At 35.0% G+C, this 15,539-nt stretch overlaps 1 protein-coding gene across 4 annotated transcripts in view; it reads right to left on the bottom strand.

Annotated features, from left to right (window-relative positions):
• Positions 1 to 122: 122 nt before the first annotated feature.
• Positions 123 to 15,539, bottom strand: part of NT5C3A (5'-nucleotidase, cytosolic IIIA) — a 40,884-nt gene continuing 25,467 nt past the window's right edge. For 3 of the 4 annotated variants that reach the window (XM_027102249.1, XM_027102252.1, XM_027102251.1), the window contains 8 exons: positions 9,516 to 9,614; positions 8,129 to 8,198; positions 7,090 to 7,136; positions 5,774 to 5,859; positions 4,224 to 4,313; positions 2,687 to 2,849; positions 1,893 to 2,093; positions 128 to 978 (listed from right to left, as the gene is read on the bottom strand). In XM_027102249.1, coding sequence (XP_026958050.1) covers positions 877 to 978; positions 1,893 to 2,093; positions 2,687 to 2,849; positions 4,224 to 4,313; positions 5,774 to 5,859; positions 7,090 to 7,136; positions 8,129 to 8,198; positions 9,516 to 9,614 — 858 coding nt within the window. In that variant the 3' untranslated portion in view covers positions 128 to 876. Of the gene's footprint in view, positions 979 to 1,892; positions 2,094 to 2,686; positions 2,850 to 4,223; positions 4,314 to 5,773; positions 5,860 to 7,089; positions 7,137 to 8,128; positions 8,199 to 9,515; positions 9,615 to 15,539 lie in introns of all 4 variants that reach the window. The other variant, XM_027102250.1, reaches the window with a different exon arrangement.

Raw genomic sequence — 15,539 nt, 5'->3', positions numbered from 1 at the left:
TTTTCTGCCTATGGCTGTTTCTGAAACGCTTAGACTTTCAATATAGTACTTCTTTTACTAATATTTTCAATGGCGGAAAATAACTTGCCTAGGCCCAATTATTTTCTGAAGGACAGATTAAATTTTCTCTGCAAAAATCTTTTCATAGTGTGTAAATCTGAAAATAATCTAAATAGCCACTATGACAAGGACATTAGGATTCATACATCACACACAAAAACATGGCAGGTTTTGCTGAATGAATAATAATAGTCTTGACAGAGTTAAAAAGGCTTTTCATTTCATTTTTATCATCAGTGCTTCAATATAGAACATTTTGTAATGATTAGTGGCATGTAGATACCAATAGATTTTTTTTCAAACATCAAATGCCAATATTTTTTGGTAAATATCGATTTTCACCAAACAAAATAACCAAACGTAACACAATTTTAGGAGATGGTTAATACCATCAGCATAATTCACCCAAATTATAAAAATGACAACACTTAAAATCATGCACGTTATTTCACCATTTCATAAAACTTTTTAAACGTCTACAAACTTTCCCAATGTAAAAAGACTTCTCAAAAATGTCATAATAACATTAAGCTACAAAATTCACTATGGAAATGTAGGGAGTTATTCTTCAAATTTTTGCTCTAAGTTTTTTTTTAATCTGTTAAAAAATATAGTGAGGAGTGTGTTGAGAGAGATGGAGAAAAAGGAGCTTCCAGTTGATGGATTCAATAAATCTGAAAATACTTCAGTAATATAGAGGAAAAACTTCAAGATCAAGAATATATTATAAATAAAATCTTTTAACAAGATGAACAGATGAGCAGCTCTTGCATCAGTTGTACCCACAGGTGAGAGGTCTTCTTGAAGAATGCTTGTTTATAGAATCTTCTGTAAGATAGAGTTGGCTACATCCAATGATTCATCTTTTACTAGAACAATATCATAAGAGTCCATGTACTTTTCTAAAAGCTCATCCACCTAATCAACAACCAAAAAAATCACAAAAATTAAATTAATATGCAGGGGGGAGAAGTAAATAATCTCAGTATAAATCTCACTGCTATGTTAAATCTTTTGGGTAAAATGTTGTAAATTAATTTGGTTTCATAAAACCTTTGAAATGAAGAAATACTTTCAAAATTTTAAAACTCATTGACATAGGAAGTTTCCCACATGGTGGCTTTTCTTCTGAAATGATTTCTCTCTAGCCCAGTGGTTCTCAACTGGGGAGATAGTGCCCAAGGAACATTTAGCAATGTCTAGAGACATTTTTGATTCTCAACTAGGGAATGATATGGGCTTCTAGTGGGGAGAGGCCAGAGATGCCTCATTTAGAATGTACACTCTCCCTCCTCTATAGCATGCATATGTACATACCAACTCCTTTAATCATCACCAAAGTAAAGGGATAAAGAGAAATCAAAATGTCTCTAAAATAACTGGGGCTTCCCTGGTGGTGCAGTGGTTAAGAATCCACCTGCCAACGCAGGGGACACGGTTTTGGGCCCTGGTCTGGGAGGATCCCACATGCCGCAGAGCAACTAGGTCCATGCGCCATAACTACTGAGCCTGCGAGCCACAACTACTAAGCCCACGTGCCACGGCTGCTGAAGTCTGCGCGCCTGGAGCCTGTGCTCCACAACAAGAGAAGCCACCGCAATGAGAGGCCCGTGCAGTGCAACAGGGAGTGGCCCCCGCTCGCCGAACTAGAGGGCCCGTGCGCAGCAACGAGGGCCCAGCACAGCCAAAAATACATAAATTAAATAAATGAATTTAAAAAAGAAAAAGTCTCTAAAATAACTACTTTCTCAGGCACCTTTGGTAACGATTGTCTATAAAGTTTTATCCTAATTTTTTTTCTAAAGAAAATTAAATCACATCTATATACTTACTCTATCATTTAGATATCCAATTTTCAGAATGTGTTCAACATTGGCTACTCCATCTGCCATTTTTAAGTCCCCTTGGGAGTCTCCCAGCAGAATTATGTTGCTATTGTTTTTTAGTTGATTGAAATATTCCGTATTCTTCAAGGATCCATCATGTTTGTTAAACACATGAATTAGTTCTCCTTTAAATCCTCTGAGCAGCCCCTGTTAAAAATATAAATCCTCTGAAACAATAGGTTCTGCAAGTTCTGCTTGTTGCATTTTTACATTCATGATAGGTAAGAAGGGCTCTGAGAAGTTAATGACTTCCTAGAGACCACTTTAAATGCATTGAAAACCATTGAAAACCACTGAAAGCACAATGCTTTGAAAACCCAATTTTTACTTTTCATTTGTTTCTCAACCAAAAGGTCTCATTTTATGTATGTCATAATATATTGTCTTTCTTAGAACTCATTCAAGTAATGTCAGTTCTAATTCACTTTTTTTTCCCCATCTATGGATATTAAGTGTTCAGAATTGCTGCATTAAATTACTTTAAAAGAAGTTTTACTAATTTTATTATTAGTCTGCAGCTTCAGAAACAGAAGGGTATATTATTATTTTTTTTTTGGTATATTATTTTTAAAACATGGATATAGATATAACCCTGGGAGAGATGATGATTTCCAGAGCAGGCCTATCAACTTGGCCTGGTTTAATGAATATACATTAAATAATAAATTAAAATGCATTTACACGATTAAAATATTTTCTGATACTAAAATTGATCATGAAGAATGATTTGCTATTCTTACATTGTCATCAAAATCCATGAAGTTGGACACTACTTTGACATTTGGATAATAAACACCAGCTTGACGGATAACCTCCTCTAGTACATCACCGATACCAGCTGAGAATATGAACACAGGAATACTGTACTGTTGCAGCTTATCAAAGAAATTCTCATATCCTTCCCTGTAAGATGGAGGTAAGAAGTGAATGTTAAAGAGCAAGGTATATCTCCTTTTCACCTAGAAGTTATAAAAGCTAAATATTTCTACTTGATTCTATGGCTCATTTATATTCTCATTTCAAAATACTGCCCAAGAGGGCTGTTACTGTTGTCTATGACACTACTGCAAGTTTTTCAAACTGGTTAGCTTTTTATCCTCGTTTCAATAAATTCTAACAGTACAAATTAGATGATTTTAGACTTGCACTGAATATGGATATAAACCTACAGTTCAGAATGTATATCATTTTACAGCAAATAATTGAAGCACACCTTGAAAAACCCACAAAAGGTGAGCTGGAAGACCTCCTGCTTGTCATCTTGCTCATCTACTCCTTATTGTAAGAAAAGCAGAGTGGTGTATTCTCTTTACATCTGGCATCTCTCTTACCTAAGATGTGGCAGCCATAGGTAATGTCTTGATCTTAAAATCAAAACTCATTTTACTCTTAATGCACTATAGGTTAAGCTGCCTACAAAGGAATGAAATACTTACTAGCTGTCCTCACACTTTTTCTGACAATTTAATGCTTTGCTCCTTAGAAGCAGATTACCTTAAAATGTAGCATCATCAAAAAAAAAAAAAAAGAGAAAAAAAGAAATATCATCATATTCACCCAATGAATTGAAAAATTTAAGAGGTGGTAAACAGTATTGAAAATAAGCTTAAAAATGTTTATAGGGCTTCCCTGGTGGCACAGTGGTTGAGAGTCCGCCTGCCGATGCAGGGGACGCGGGTTCGTGCCCCAGTCCAGGAAGATCCCACATGCCGCGGAGCGGCTGGGCCCGTGAGCCATGGCCGCTGAGCCTGCGTGTCTGGAGCCTGTGCTCCGCAACGGGAGAGGACACAGCAGGGAGAGGCCCGCGTACCACCAAAAAAAAAAAAAAAAAAGTTTATATAATTCATATATTACAGATATTTTTATTACCTGCTAAAACATATTCGCCTTTCCTAGAGATACTAGTTTTCAAGGGGAGTTTGAGAATTCAGAAGGCAGATCATGTAACAGAAACAGACTTATGAGCTTAAAATCCTTTTCAAGTTGATTTATAAACATTCCTTTCATATTTCATGTCTTTCAAAAGTATTTTGCTAAAATATTTCAAAATGGTCTTGGTTTCATAAATTTTTAAGTTAGTCTTGAAATTATCTAATATGTCATTCTACATTCCTTATCTTACCACTGTTTTATGACAGGTGGCATATTTTGGATATGTTTTTATATGTGATATTTTATAGATTATTTTAATAAAAAAACACACTTGAATACATATATAACAACAGTTCAAGTCCGTAGACAATTAACAACAACAAAAAAAACACCTGAGAAACTTACTTGAGCATAATGTCAGATTCTTCCACAATTTCTTTAAGTTTGGCTTTTGGTAAAGCCTGTTCTACAAGCAAACCATGTGATTTAGTATACCTGGAAAGTATACAGAGCATATCAATTATCAAAGAAAAAGAGAATACCGATTAAAGCAAATTAAGACTATTATCTTTATTAAAAAGCATTCTTCAGTATGAGAAAATGAGCATTTCATTTATCGTAATTTTGAATTTAAATTTTAGAGATTTAAATTCATCACTAATGAATGTTATACCCCACGTGTCTCGAAATGTGATATGCATGTTCTTACTGTATTTCCCAGTTCTCAAAGTCTGGTTTAATTTAAATGTGTTAATAAGATAATGAAAGGATACAAGGTGTAACTCTGTCCTCAGTCTATAGATAAAACTGAATTGAAGCTAGGGAGGCAAAATCATTTCTCTGATTGCAGTGAGAATTAGAGCTAAGCCATTTTTTCCCACCTGTTTGTGGTCTGAATTTTCATGAAGAGCCGAAGTACTGAAGATGTTGCCTAGTGAGCCGGAGAAAATTCTTGCTATGGAAATTTTTATATATAGGTGCTTTGTAATTACATAAAACCACCTATAATTATAGCATCTCAGTATAATAGGCCTTTAGAACCTCTCTAGCTGATATCTAAAAATCCACCTATAATCCTAAGTGACCCTCCTCTCTGAGTCAGCTCTCATCATGTTAGTGAGCTCATTCTCCCAGGGAAGTTTATACCATTGCTAGAAAATTCTAATTGCTGGACAGTCCTTTCTTTCATCATGTTGAAATCAGTTGGCTTAAGCCTTCCAAGTCTAGTTCTGTTTCGAGAGGCATGTAAAGTCTAACCTCCTTTCAGTGTTTCATACCATAAACACTAATTAAGTGTGCAACGTATTCAGGTTAGGTAATGGGATAATGAAAACCAGTAACATCATTCCTAGTCTCTTGAGACTAAAACCACAAGTTGTTGCTTCTCAAATCAAAGCATCCTCTCTATTCCTTGAAATCTTCCTCAAATGGGATGGCTCCAATTCCTGTGATTATCTTAGTGGACTCCTTTGACACAGACTAAGTTTGTCAACATTTCTCTTAAGAGCATTCTCCCAGGACTCAACACAATGCTTCCACTGTGGTCTGCTTGGAATGCTGCATTTTGATTAATGCGACCAACATCAGAGGCTCATTTCTCAGTAACTATGTCACCTGCTGGCTCCAACTAAGTTCAGAGTCAACTTAAATCCTAATTCTTTTTCTTTATACATTCAGCCACATCTGTCCATATACTTAAAAAATTTTTCTTCTTTTTAATTTAAGGCTTGAGTGCAGGATTTAAATTTATTCCCACTGATCTTCATAGTAACAAAACAAATTCTAGACTGTTGCAGTGATTAGAGAATTCGAGTTCATTTTGTCATATTTAATCACTGCTCTAACTCACTGGATAATCTATGAATCTATTTATATACAGTACAGGGAAAACCATTAGTTGTAACTGTAATGTTATTTTATATTTTTAAACCTCCCATCACCCAATACACACTTACCACTCTACTATATAAGGGTACTTCTCTTCTACAGTAAGAACAGGATCAATTTCAATAGCATAATACTTTTCCTTTAGTTGCAGTAACTAGAAATAAGTGAATAACAATCGTTAAGACTACAGAGTTGTCATTAAGCTGCTTAGTTTTACAGAAAGCAAAACAATGTAAGCAAGTGTTTTCCACAAACTGCTTTATATGGTAAAGATTAGATCATGCCTAACTAATGCATAGATCCACTGAAGACATCTTTGTTGGTCTTAGTTTACATATAACTAAATATACCTGCAAAAAGTTACCTTGCTTTTTCGGGGGCTTCCCTGGTGGCGCAGTGGTTAAGAATCCGCCTGCCAATGCAGGGGACACAGGTTCAAGCCCTGGTCTGGGAAGATCCCACATATCGCGGAGCAACTAAGCCCGTGCGCCACAACTACTGAGCCTGCACTCTAGAGCCCGTAAGCCACAACTACTGAGCCCGTGTGCCACAGCTACTTAAGTCCATGTGCCTAGAGCCTGTGCTCTGCAACAAGAGAAGCCACCTCAATGAGAAGCCCGCGCACCGCAACAAAGAGTAGCCCCCGCTCGCCGCAACTAGAGAAAACCTGCGAGCAGCAGCTAAGACCCAACATAGACAAAAATAAATAAATAAAATAAATAATAATTTTAAAAAAAGTTACCTTGCTTTTTTAAAGTACTTTCAGGTCAGTAATTCAGTGAAACCAGTAATCAAATTATCACTACCAAAAAACTCTTGTTCTCCTATGAAAGTATTCAATTTGATTCATATTTGGAGTCTTATTTGTTAAAATAGACACAGATAGACACTTACTCAAGGAAGTAGAGAACTGAGCCAGTTTCCTGATCAATTTAAGGGGACAAAATACATAAAACGACAGTACTTTTTTTTGGCTGCAAGGCTTGTGGGATCTTAGTTCCCCAACCAGAGATCGAACCTGTGCCCCCTGCATTGGAAGCTCGGAATCCCAACCGCTGGATGGCCAGGGAATTCCCATCACAGTATTTTTGTTTTAATTCTCCAGTTAATGTAAGGACACCAGAATATTTTGGTAATCTATTAAAAGTTTCTCATGTAAGTTTTATTGTTATTGTTAAAAAGTTACTGTTAATTTTTTCATTAAAATAAGTTGGGAGCATATAGTCCATACAATAAACCTAAGATCTGTGAGTGTTTACTATGTGCCAGATATGGCTATAAACACTTTGCAACCATTCTTGTTTGTATGAATGAACCTGAAAAAACTCTCAGCAAAAAGGGTAATGAAGTTTTTGAGTAACTCTGGATTATAGTTAGTGTTTACCTTTTCTCGACATTCATCTGTAATTAGCTTACAGTTGTCAATGACATCTAAAGAAAGAAAGCAAACTAGGCATTAAAAAAAATACTCTGAACTATATTCAATATCCTGGGAAAAACCATAATGGAAAATAATATAAAAAAGAATGTATATATATGTATAACTGAGTCACTTTGCTGTACAACAGAAATTAACTAAACATTGTAAACCAACTATACTTTAATTAAAAAATAAATTAAAAAAAAGAAAAGAAATACTCTGATGCTACTAGTTCTACAAATAACTTATTACTTTTAACTTAAATGCCAAATCAAGTAGCATGGTCATTACAACTTTTGGTGTTAGTGCTGTAATTCACATGGCATTCCTAGAGAATCTAATGGTTTTAAAATCTAAACCTTGGATCTAAAGCTTTTTTCCTACATTTGGGATTACTTGATTAGAAATTCTCCAGAGAGGAATTACTGGGCCAAAGGGTACAATTTTTAGTAGTTTTTAAAAATAAATTATCAATGATTTGTCAAATTACACATGTTCCAACAGTTAGTGAGAGGACTTATATCAGGTTAAAGAGTATTATTTTAAAAACTCACTGCCAAATTTGGAAACCAAAAAAGGTATATTATCCTAACAACAGATTTTAACTGGATATTTATCTAGTAACTCACTCTTTTACTTAGTTTATCAATGACACAAAAATTTAGTAACATTCCTAGGAAACACAAAGCATTTGATAAATCTGTTTCTTTAGGCTAATTCAAAGTTTAAATTCATTTAAATATTTCCTCAGTAGACCACATTTGGGAGAAAAATTTCAGAAGTCTTCATTCCTCTTGCAACCAAAACCATACAGGAAAACAGCCATTTATGTAACATGGGGAAAACAAATCCTAAAAATATAATAATAAAATAATAAGGCTCCCTCACTTTCAATGTCCATAAAGAAGAAAAAACCCCAAGCAATCTCATAGATAATACAGGTAGAAAAGGAATGTAAAATAATGATTAATTTCATAAATTTGTTTATGAATGCCACACTTACTATGACATGATGGGCATCTTTTCCCTCTGTAGGAAAATCGACTTAGTGTCATATCAAAGTCTGTTATTATCTGTAAGAAAAGGGAAAAAGGCACTATGAAATTACAGCCACCAAGGCCAGACACTTAATGCACATTTCCTAGAGGCATAAGACTGTGTTCTGTCCCTGCCCTCCACTGTAGGTTATTTGGTCTACACTGAGATTTCTAATGCAGTTCATATATCAAGTCCTGAGAATTTCCATAACTACAAGATGAACCTTAAGTGCCCCAGCACTGTCGCCAAATAAAATCTGACTAATCGGTATAGGAATTTGCACTCACAGGTAATATGGTTACTATTCCTGACAGCAACAAAACATTGCACAATTTCAACCTACTTGGTCAATGTACAAAAATGCAGTGGAAGCAAACTATATGAAGCTTTTCGTTATTGAAACTGTTACATTCTTGAGTTAACTTGTCTATTTAGGTAAACTCTACCAATGAATGAATGATACGTAGCAACAGTTTACCAACTCTTGAAACTTAGGAGACTGGGCTAAATATTTTTTCAGAAATGTTTAAAAAAAAGAGTAAGTTTTTACTGAATATCCAGACTGTTGATTTAATTTACACGTAAAACATTCCTTTAAAAAAAAAAGAATTAAAAAAAAAGTTATCTATCTCCTAATAAAGTTACATTTTACTTTGAACTACTATGATTTATTTTATTTAAAAAATTTTTTTGGCTGCAGTGGGTCTTCGTTGCTGCACGCAGGCTTTCTCTAGTTGCGGCACACGGGCTACTCTTCATTGCAGTGCGTGGCCTCCTCATTGCGGTGACTTCTCTTGTTGTGTAGCATGGGCTCTAGGGCGTGCAGACTTGAGTAGTTGCGGTGCGCAGGCTCGGTAGTTGTGGCGCACGGGCTTAGCTGCTCTGCAGCATGTGGGATCTTCCCGGACCAGAGCTCAAACCTGTGTCCCCTGCATTGGCAGGCAGATTCTTAACCACGGTGCCACCAGGAAAGTCCTGAACTACTGTGATTAATTAAATTAAAAGAACAACTTGAAACTGTACACATTTTAAAGAATATTATATTATTAATATTAATATTTTACTTAAGATGGTTTAATACTTATGCATATCACTAGTTAGCTTAGCACTTAATATTAAAGAAAAGCTAAATTTATCTCAAGGCTACTAATTTTGTTTGTTTCCAGTGGGTCATTCTGAGTATTTTAGACCAATTCTAGATATATCTCTTAGATTTTACATTCCAAAAGGATGGGCGAAGCTTGCTATCGAAACTTTCTTTACTTAGATTGTAGCAACACATAGGATGAATGAGTCTGCTTGAACCTGAAAAATAAAGGTTTAATACTTAAGGCTTCTCGATAATTATTCACCTGAAGTTTGGCAGCTCCTCCTTTGATAAGACCACAGATAATTTCTTCTACTCTTGTAGGATTCTTGATGCGAACTGAATTTTTCTGGAATTCTGGCATCTAAAAATCAAAGAAATTAATTAACTATTTTTAATTCCTTTTTCCCCAGGTTCCTTTGATACTAAGCAGAATAATATAAAAAGCTTATTATTTTTTAAAGATGTAAAAATGTTGGGGCATTATTTTTAAAAAAGCAAACCACCATATCAAGTTGCCATTTATACAGAAAATTTTAAAGTACATCAGTAGTTTTCATCTAGAAGATTAAGGCAAAACTACATTTGTAATACATTATCAGAAAATGCAATTTTTCTAATTATAAAAGTCATGCATGTTTACCACAGAAAAAAACCAAAGTATAAAGAAATAAAAATTGCCTGTAATTCTACTGCCCAAGGATAAACAAGTAAACATTTAAATCAATTTTCCATTGTTTTCATTTTTATGATTGCAATCATGCATGTATATGCACATAATTTATCTCATTCTCATTACAAACTTTTGCACCTGGCTTTTTTTTTTTTTTAAGTAAATACCTTAGTTTTAACAGTACTTTTTAAAAAAAAAATGCATTCTTTTTTTAAAAAAATATTTTATTTATTTATTTATTTTTGGCTGTGTTGGGTCTTCATTGCTGTGCGCGGGCTTTATCTAGTTGAGGTGAGCAGGGGCTACTCATCAATGCGGTGCACGGGCTTCTCACTGCGGTGGCTTCTCTTGTTCCGGAGCACGGGCTCTAGGCACGCAGGCTTCAGTAGTTGTGGCACGTGGGCTCAGTAGTTGTGGCTTGCGGGCTCTAGAGCGCAGGCTCAGTAGTTGTGGCACACGAGTTTAGTTTGCTCCACAGCATGTGGGAATCTCCCTGGACCAGGGCTTGAACCCGTGTCCCCTGCACTGGCAGGCGGATTCTTAACAACTGCACCACCAGGGAAGTCCTTGCATCTGGCTTTTTGAAATTAATATTAATGTATTTAATTTGAAAAGTTGCTTCAAGATCTTTGCTTCTTTATTGTACTATATCCCCCCAAACTTCATTGTTCGTGGCATAAATTTTACAATGGACTTATTTCAAGTTAAGACCCTATTAGGTATTAGACCACCTGGGCTTAGAAGCTGCCACTAGGCTGGTTTATGCAGGCTTTAGTTTTGCTCAACAATTTAATGTTATATAAATATTGTTTCTCTTTTCTACCATATCACAGATATAATGAAATTGATCAGAGTTTGATCAGAGTAAAATCAGCACCAGCACAGTGCTCTTACAGCCGTACAAGAAGACTGGGGGAAGGAAACTATGAATCATTTAATAGTCAGCTCACAGTATAAAAAGAAAATGAACCTCAAATCAAGATTCTATAGTGGTTTGTATCAGATAATATTTATTTACTTTATATCCTATTATTATGGGTGTGTTATCACCAATATTAACATATTTCATGTGTGTTATGGACACAGTTATGAAAAATTCCCCAGACCTTGTATCTCTGCTACAAGAGAGTCTGACCAGTTAAGTCTATTAGGTCCCATGTTGTCGCTACATAATGGACAAAATTGGAAAATCAGAAAAAAAGCTAAAATGTTTTCCTAAGACTGGAGGATGAATACAGAGTGTACAGGAAAGAGAAGTGGGAACATTAAATTTTTCTTCATGAATGAAAGACCTGGACTTATAATACACTTAATTTTAAAAAGCCATATTTAAATAGGATAGGATAACCTGCAATGCAACTAACCTTCACACAGTGATCTTTTTAATTTAAATGGACTTTAAACGGTTTCAAAAGAATAAAGAAGGTTATTTAAATCATCTAAATAAATCACTATTTTATTGTGATTTTTTAATAGATGAGAAAAACCAATAGGCATTTATCCCTACATTCCTTTTTTTCATTCATTAATATCCATTTACTTGTTTTATAAATACTTACCATGTGTCTACTTTGTGTCAGACAGGAGAAGCTAGAGATATATGATGACATGATGCTTATACCGTTTTCTTGTTGAGTTTTAGGAATCACTGCTGTTTTGGAATATCACTTTTGTTGTTCCCTTACAAATACCTTAGCTAGTAAATGATCCCCTGACTAAAGTCTGCTCTTACTTCTGCCTTAACTGGCAGATGCATAACAACCAGCATATGCTTGATTCGATAACTAACCCGTTGATGAAAGCAATAGAGGGTATATGTCATCTACTGTATTTTCGCCAAGAAAATTAGACATTTTGTTTCAGTGTGTCGATACTGAGGAAGATGTCCTGCCTCAAGCAAGTTACATATTACATTTAATTTTTTTTTTTTTTTTTTTGCGGTACGCGGGCCTCTCACTGTTGTGGCCTCTCCTGTTGCGGAGCACAGGCTCCGAACGCGCAGGCTCAGCGGCCATGGCTCACGGGCCCAGCCGCTCTGCGGCATGTGGCATCTTCCCGGACCGGGACACGAACCCGCGTCCGCTGCATCGGCAGGTGGACTCTCAACCATTGCGCCACCAGGGAAGCCCCAATACATTTAATTTTAAAAAGCCATGTTTAAACAGGACTTCAAAGAAGGCTGGTTTCTGCTAGGCTAAGCAACTATTAGATTGGTTTATTTGACAGTGAAAATAAAGAGAACCAGTGGCTAGAGAGGCATTCATATCCCTCCTTCTGCACAAAATATAACCATTCATTTTCAGATAAATGAGTAGCGAATACTCAAACAGTACTAGGGTGAAATACCAGTGATTAAAACAGATGGAAGGGCAGCTACTTTCTCCAGAGAACACGACAGGATGGAAGACACCGGCGTAAGAAATAAAAAAATTATAATTATACTTGCCTTGGACTATATGGTAATACACCACACACACCCCTTTCCACAATACACATACAATATTACTAAAGTATATGATAAATACTTCTCAGGAACTTGAGATATTGGACATTTTACTCAAATATTTTAGAATACAGCCTAAGAAATACAATTTTATGTATGAAATTTGTCAATATCAGAATATCAGAACATTATGAAGCACACTACAGGAGTATGCATTTCATCATACGTCACATACTTTTGTTACCTCCTCAAATCCCTTCCTCATATTCCTCTTGGACAAAATACACCTTCCTCTTTGGTGGTACATAAAATAATGATACTTGAAATTTGAAGGGCAAGTTACTTTAAATTTTTTGAAAACTTTCCAATTTGATAATACAATTTTATGAAAAATAAGGGGCTAAAAATTTCCATCATTTGTGAGCAAAAGAAAACAAATTCATTTTCTAAGGCTATAATATAAAATGTTAGGGAGGGAACGAAGCTTTCCTGACAAGAATCAGGGTATTCTGGTTGACTGGAGCCTAATCTGAAGCAATGCTAAAGATAACTATGGAAAACCTAAAATATACTTATTCTGGCTGATCTTTAATATATTGTATCTGTACAGATGAAACGAATTCCTAATTATTAGTCTACTTACATATTCAGAATGCATGATTTCTAAAGAAATTGATTTCAAAGTTATATAGTTTTGTTCACAACCCTATAGCAATATTACAGTGTTTGATATTATCTTATGGATACACTGAGATGATATAAATGTATATCTGCATAGTAGTCACAAAATTGTCCTAAGGATGTCTACCTGTAATTTTCCTAAACACGGCCACATCAAAATTAGTTTGAATTACTTAAGAATCTTTGTCTGAAGCTCTCAGGGAAAATATTTTTTCTTTGTTTTCCAATGTTCAGATATGGTACAAGCAAAAGTCTTCATTACTGGTACAAAGGAGTGGGCACTACAATTTTTATGTGATGACATAAAAAGTATAGATTTTTAAAACCACCTATTCAGACTGGTACATTTACTCACTCACATACCTGGATGATTCTATGATTTACTTTGAAGATTATGCACTGCTAAATTTTATTGATAGCCGTCTCTCCTGCCTACCACATATCTGGCCTGTCTCCACATTAAGGGAGTGTAGGCCAAATTCTTTCCTTCATTTACCATATAGTCTTTAACTGTAAGGCATTCTGTTAAGCAGCTCTGTAAAAGATACAGAAGTTTTAGTAAGATATACATCTTATACTCAAATGCATGTTCTCTAACATGGATTATAATACAGGAACCCAAATAACTAATACATTGCCAAGATGTCCAAGTACAATATCAGAGAAACAGAAGAAATTGAGATTACTTCTGCTGGGGTCAAAGGAGGGAGGGCCGATGGAGCTAGGATTTCAGAGTGAAGCAGGATTTGGGTATGCTGAGACTGGGGAGGGGTCAAAGTACAGGGTCTAATGTGGGAAAAAGATAAATAGCTCTGTTTTTCTAGAACTTAAGTGTACATGGAGAACAGTGTGAGTGTGTGTAAAGTCTGGAAGGAGAGATTTGGACTCAGATCATGAGAAGTTAAGAATAACATCCTAAGGAGATATCAACTTAAAAGATGTATCAATGTTTTTAGAAAAGCAAACCCAAGGTAAAAATTGTGTAAATTCACGCAATGACAGTAAAAAGTATTTAAGTATATATCATCTTTTGGCTTGTTTTCCTTCAATAGTGTTATTGTGGGTTAACTACATTGCTACTTGCTTCTAAAGGAGACACATGATAGAAGGTTCTAGGATCCAGGTAACAACAAATTATATGGTAAGACTTTCCTATGTCTCTTGTATTCATTTTGGTTAAAAAAAGAAAAAGAAAATCAACTCAAGAAAGAAAATGAGTTTAGAATGATTTAAGTCAGCGATGTTCATGCTCAGTACCAATGAATCAAATGTCAATCATGCAATGGATGCAAAGATCATGTCCAAGTATTAGGCTGAACCATACAAAACTGCCAATATTGGACTATATTTGATGTATTAAAAAGATCAGCAATTTCATGCTTTATCCTAACAGCTCTAAGTATACTGATGACAAGCTTAATCAGCACTTTGAGTCAACTTTAACCTCCCATCACATATTGGATGAGGAAAGTTAAATGAGAGATTTACTAATTGTGACACAAAGCTGTTTGCATGCTAAGTTCTGGTTTATAGGCTCAAACCAGAAAAAGAAAACTAGAAAGAAAAAGGATGAAAAAATAGAGAAGAGGAAGAACAACAAAAAGGACAGAAAGAGAAAATACGAAAGAGATCATGGGGCAGTTGTCCTCTTTAAAAGATGGAAACTGTGATTTAAAAAATTTTTATGAATAAGGAGGATGGACATAATTTTCCCCACACATACAAATAAATGCTACTTACAGAGCTAAAACACTTACTAACATAATATAGGAGATTCACATTCACTGAGTGCTTACTATGTGCGATGAGGTACTTTATATATACTTTTTCATTAAATATGTATAAGAACATTTCAATTATAAGATGAATAAGGTCTGAGGATATAATGTATAACATGGTGATCATAATGTTTAACACTATCACAAAATTGAAATTTACTAAGAGAGTAGAACTCAAATGTTCTCAAAAAAAAAAAAAAAGGTAAATTTGTGAGGTCATGGATGTGTTAACTAGATGGGGTAAACTTTCACAATGTACATGCATATCAAATCATCACACTGTACACTTTAAATATCTTGTAATTTTATTTGTCAATTATATCTTAAAAAAGCTGGGAAAATATATGAATGAAAACAACACAAGGTTGGTGCTTTCACACCCATTTCTTAAAGGTGAGATGGTTGCCTTCATTCAAGGGTATCACAGCTATCAAGGACTGAGTTAAGATCTGAAGCCAGTTCTGATGCCAAAGCCTATATTTTCCCTACTTCATCCTAATTTCTATAATGCAATGAAAGCTACTGCTGTTCAAGAAGTTTTTAAAAATTCTTAAATGCTGGTCATTTTAATTCAGAGGCCTAAGAGAAAAGATCTCATGTTGTATGATTTAAGTGTGCTGTTGCTGAGCAAGGAAAATTTAGCACAAAAAGGAACGGGGTAATCATTTTATATGCCGAGAAACACTTCAATGCACATTATATTTCAAGCAAAAA

The sequence above is a fragment of the Aethalodelphis obliquidens genome, unplaced genomic scaffold (genome assembly GCF_003676395.1).
Source record: "Aethalodelphis obliquidens isolate GAN/ISIS:26980383/991018 unplaced genomic scaffold, ASM367639v1 scaffold5, whole genome shotgun sequence".
NCBI classification, from domain to species: Eukaryota; Metazoa; Chordata; class Mammalia; order Artiodactyla; family Delphinidae; genus Aethalodelphis; species Aethalodelphis obliquidens.
This window is presented reverse-complemented; position numbering and strand designations above follow the sequence as displayed.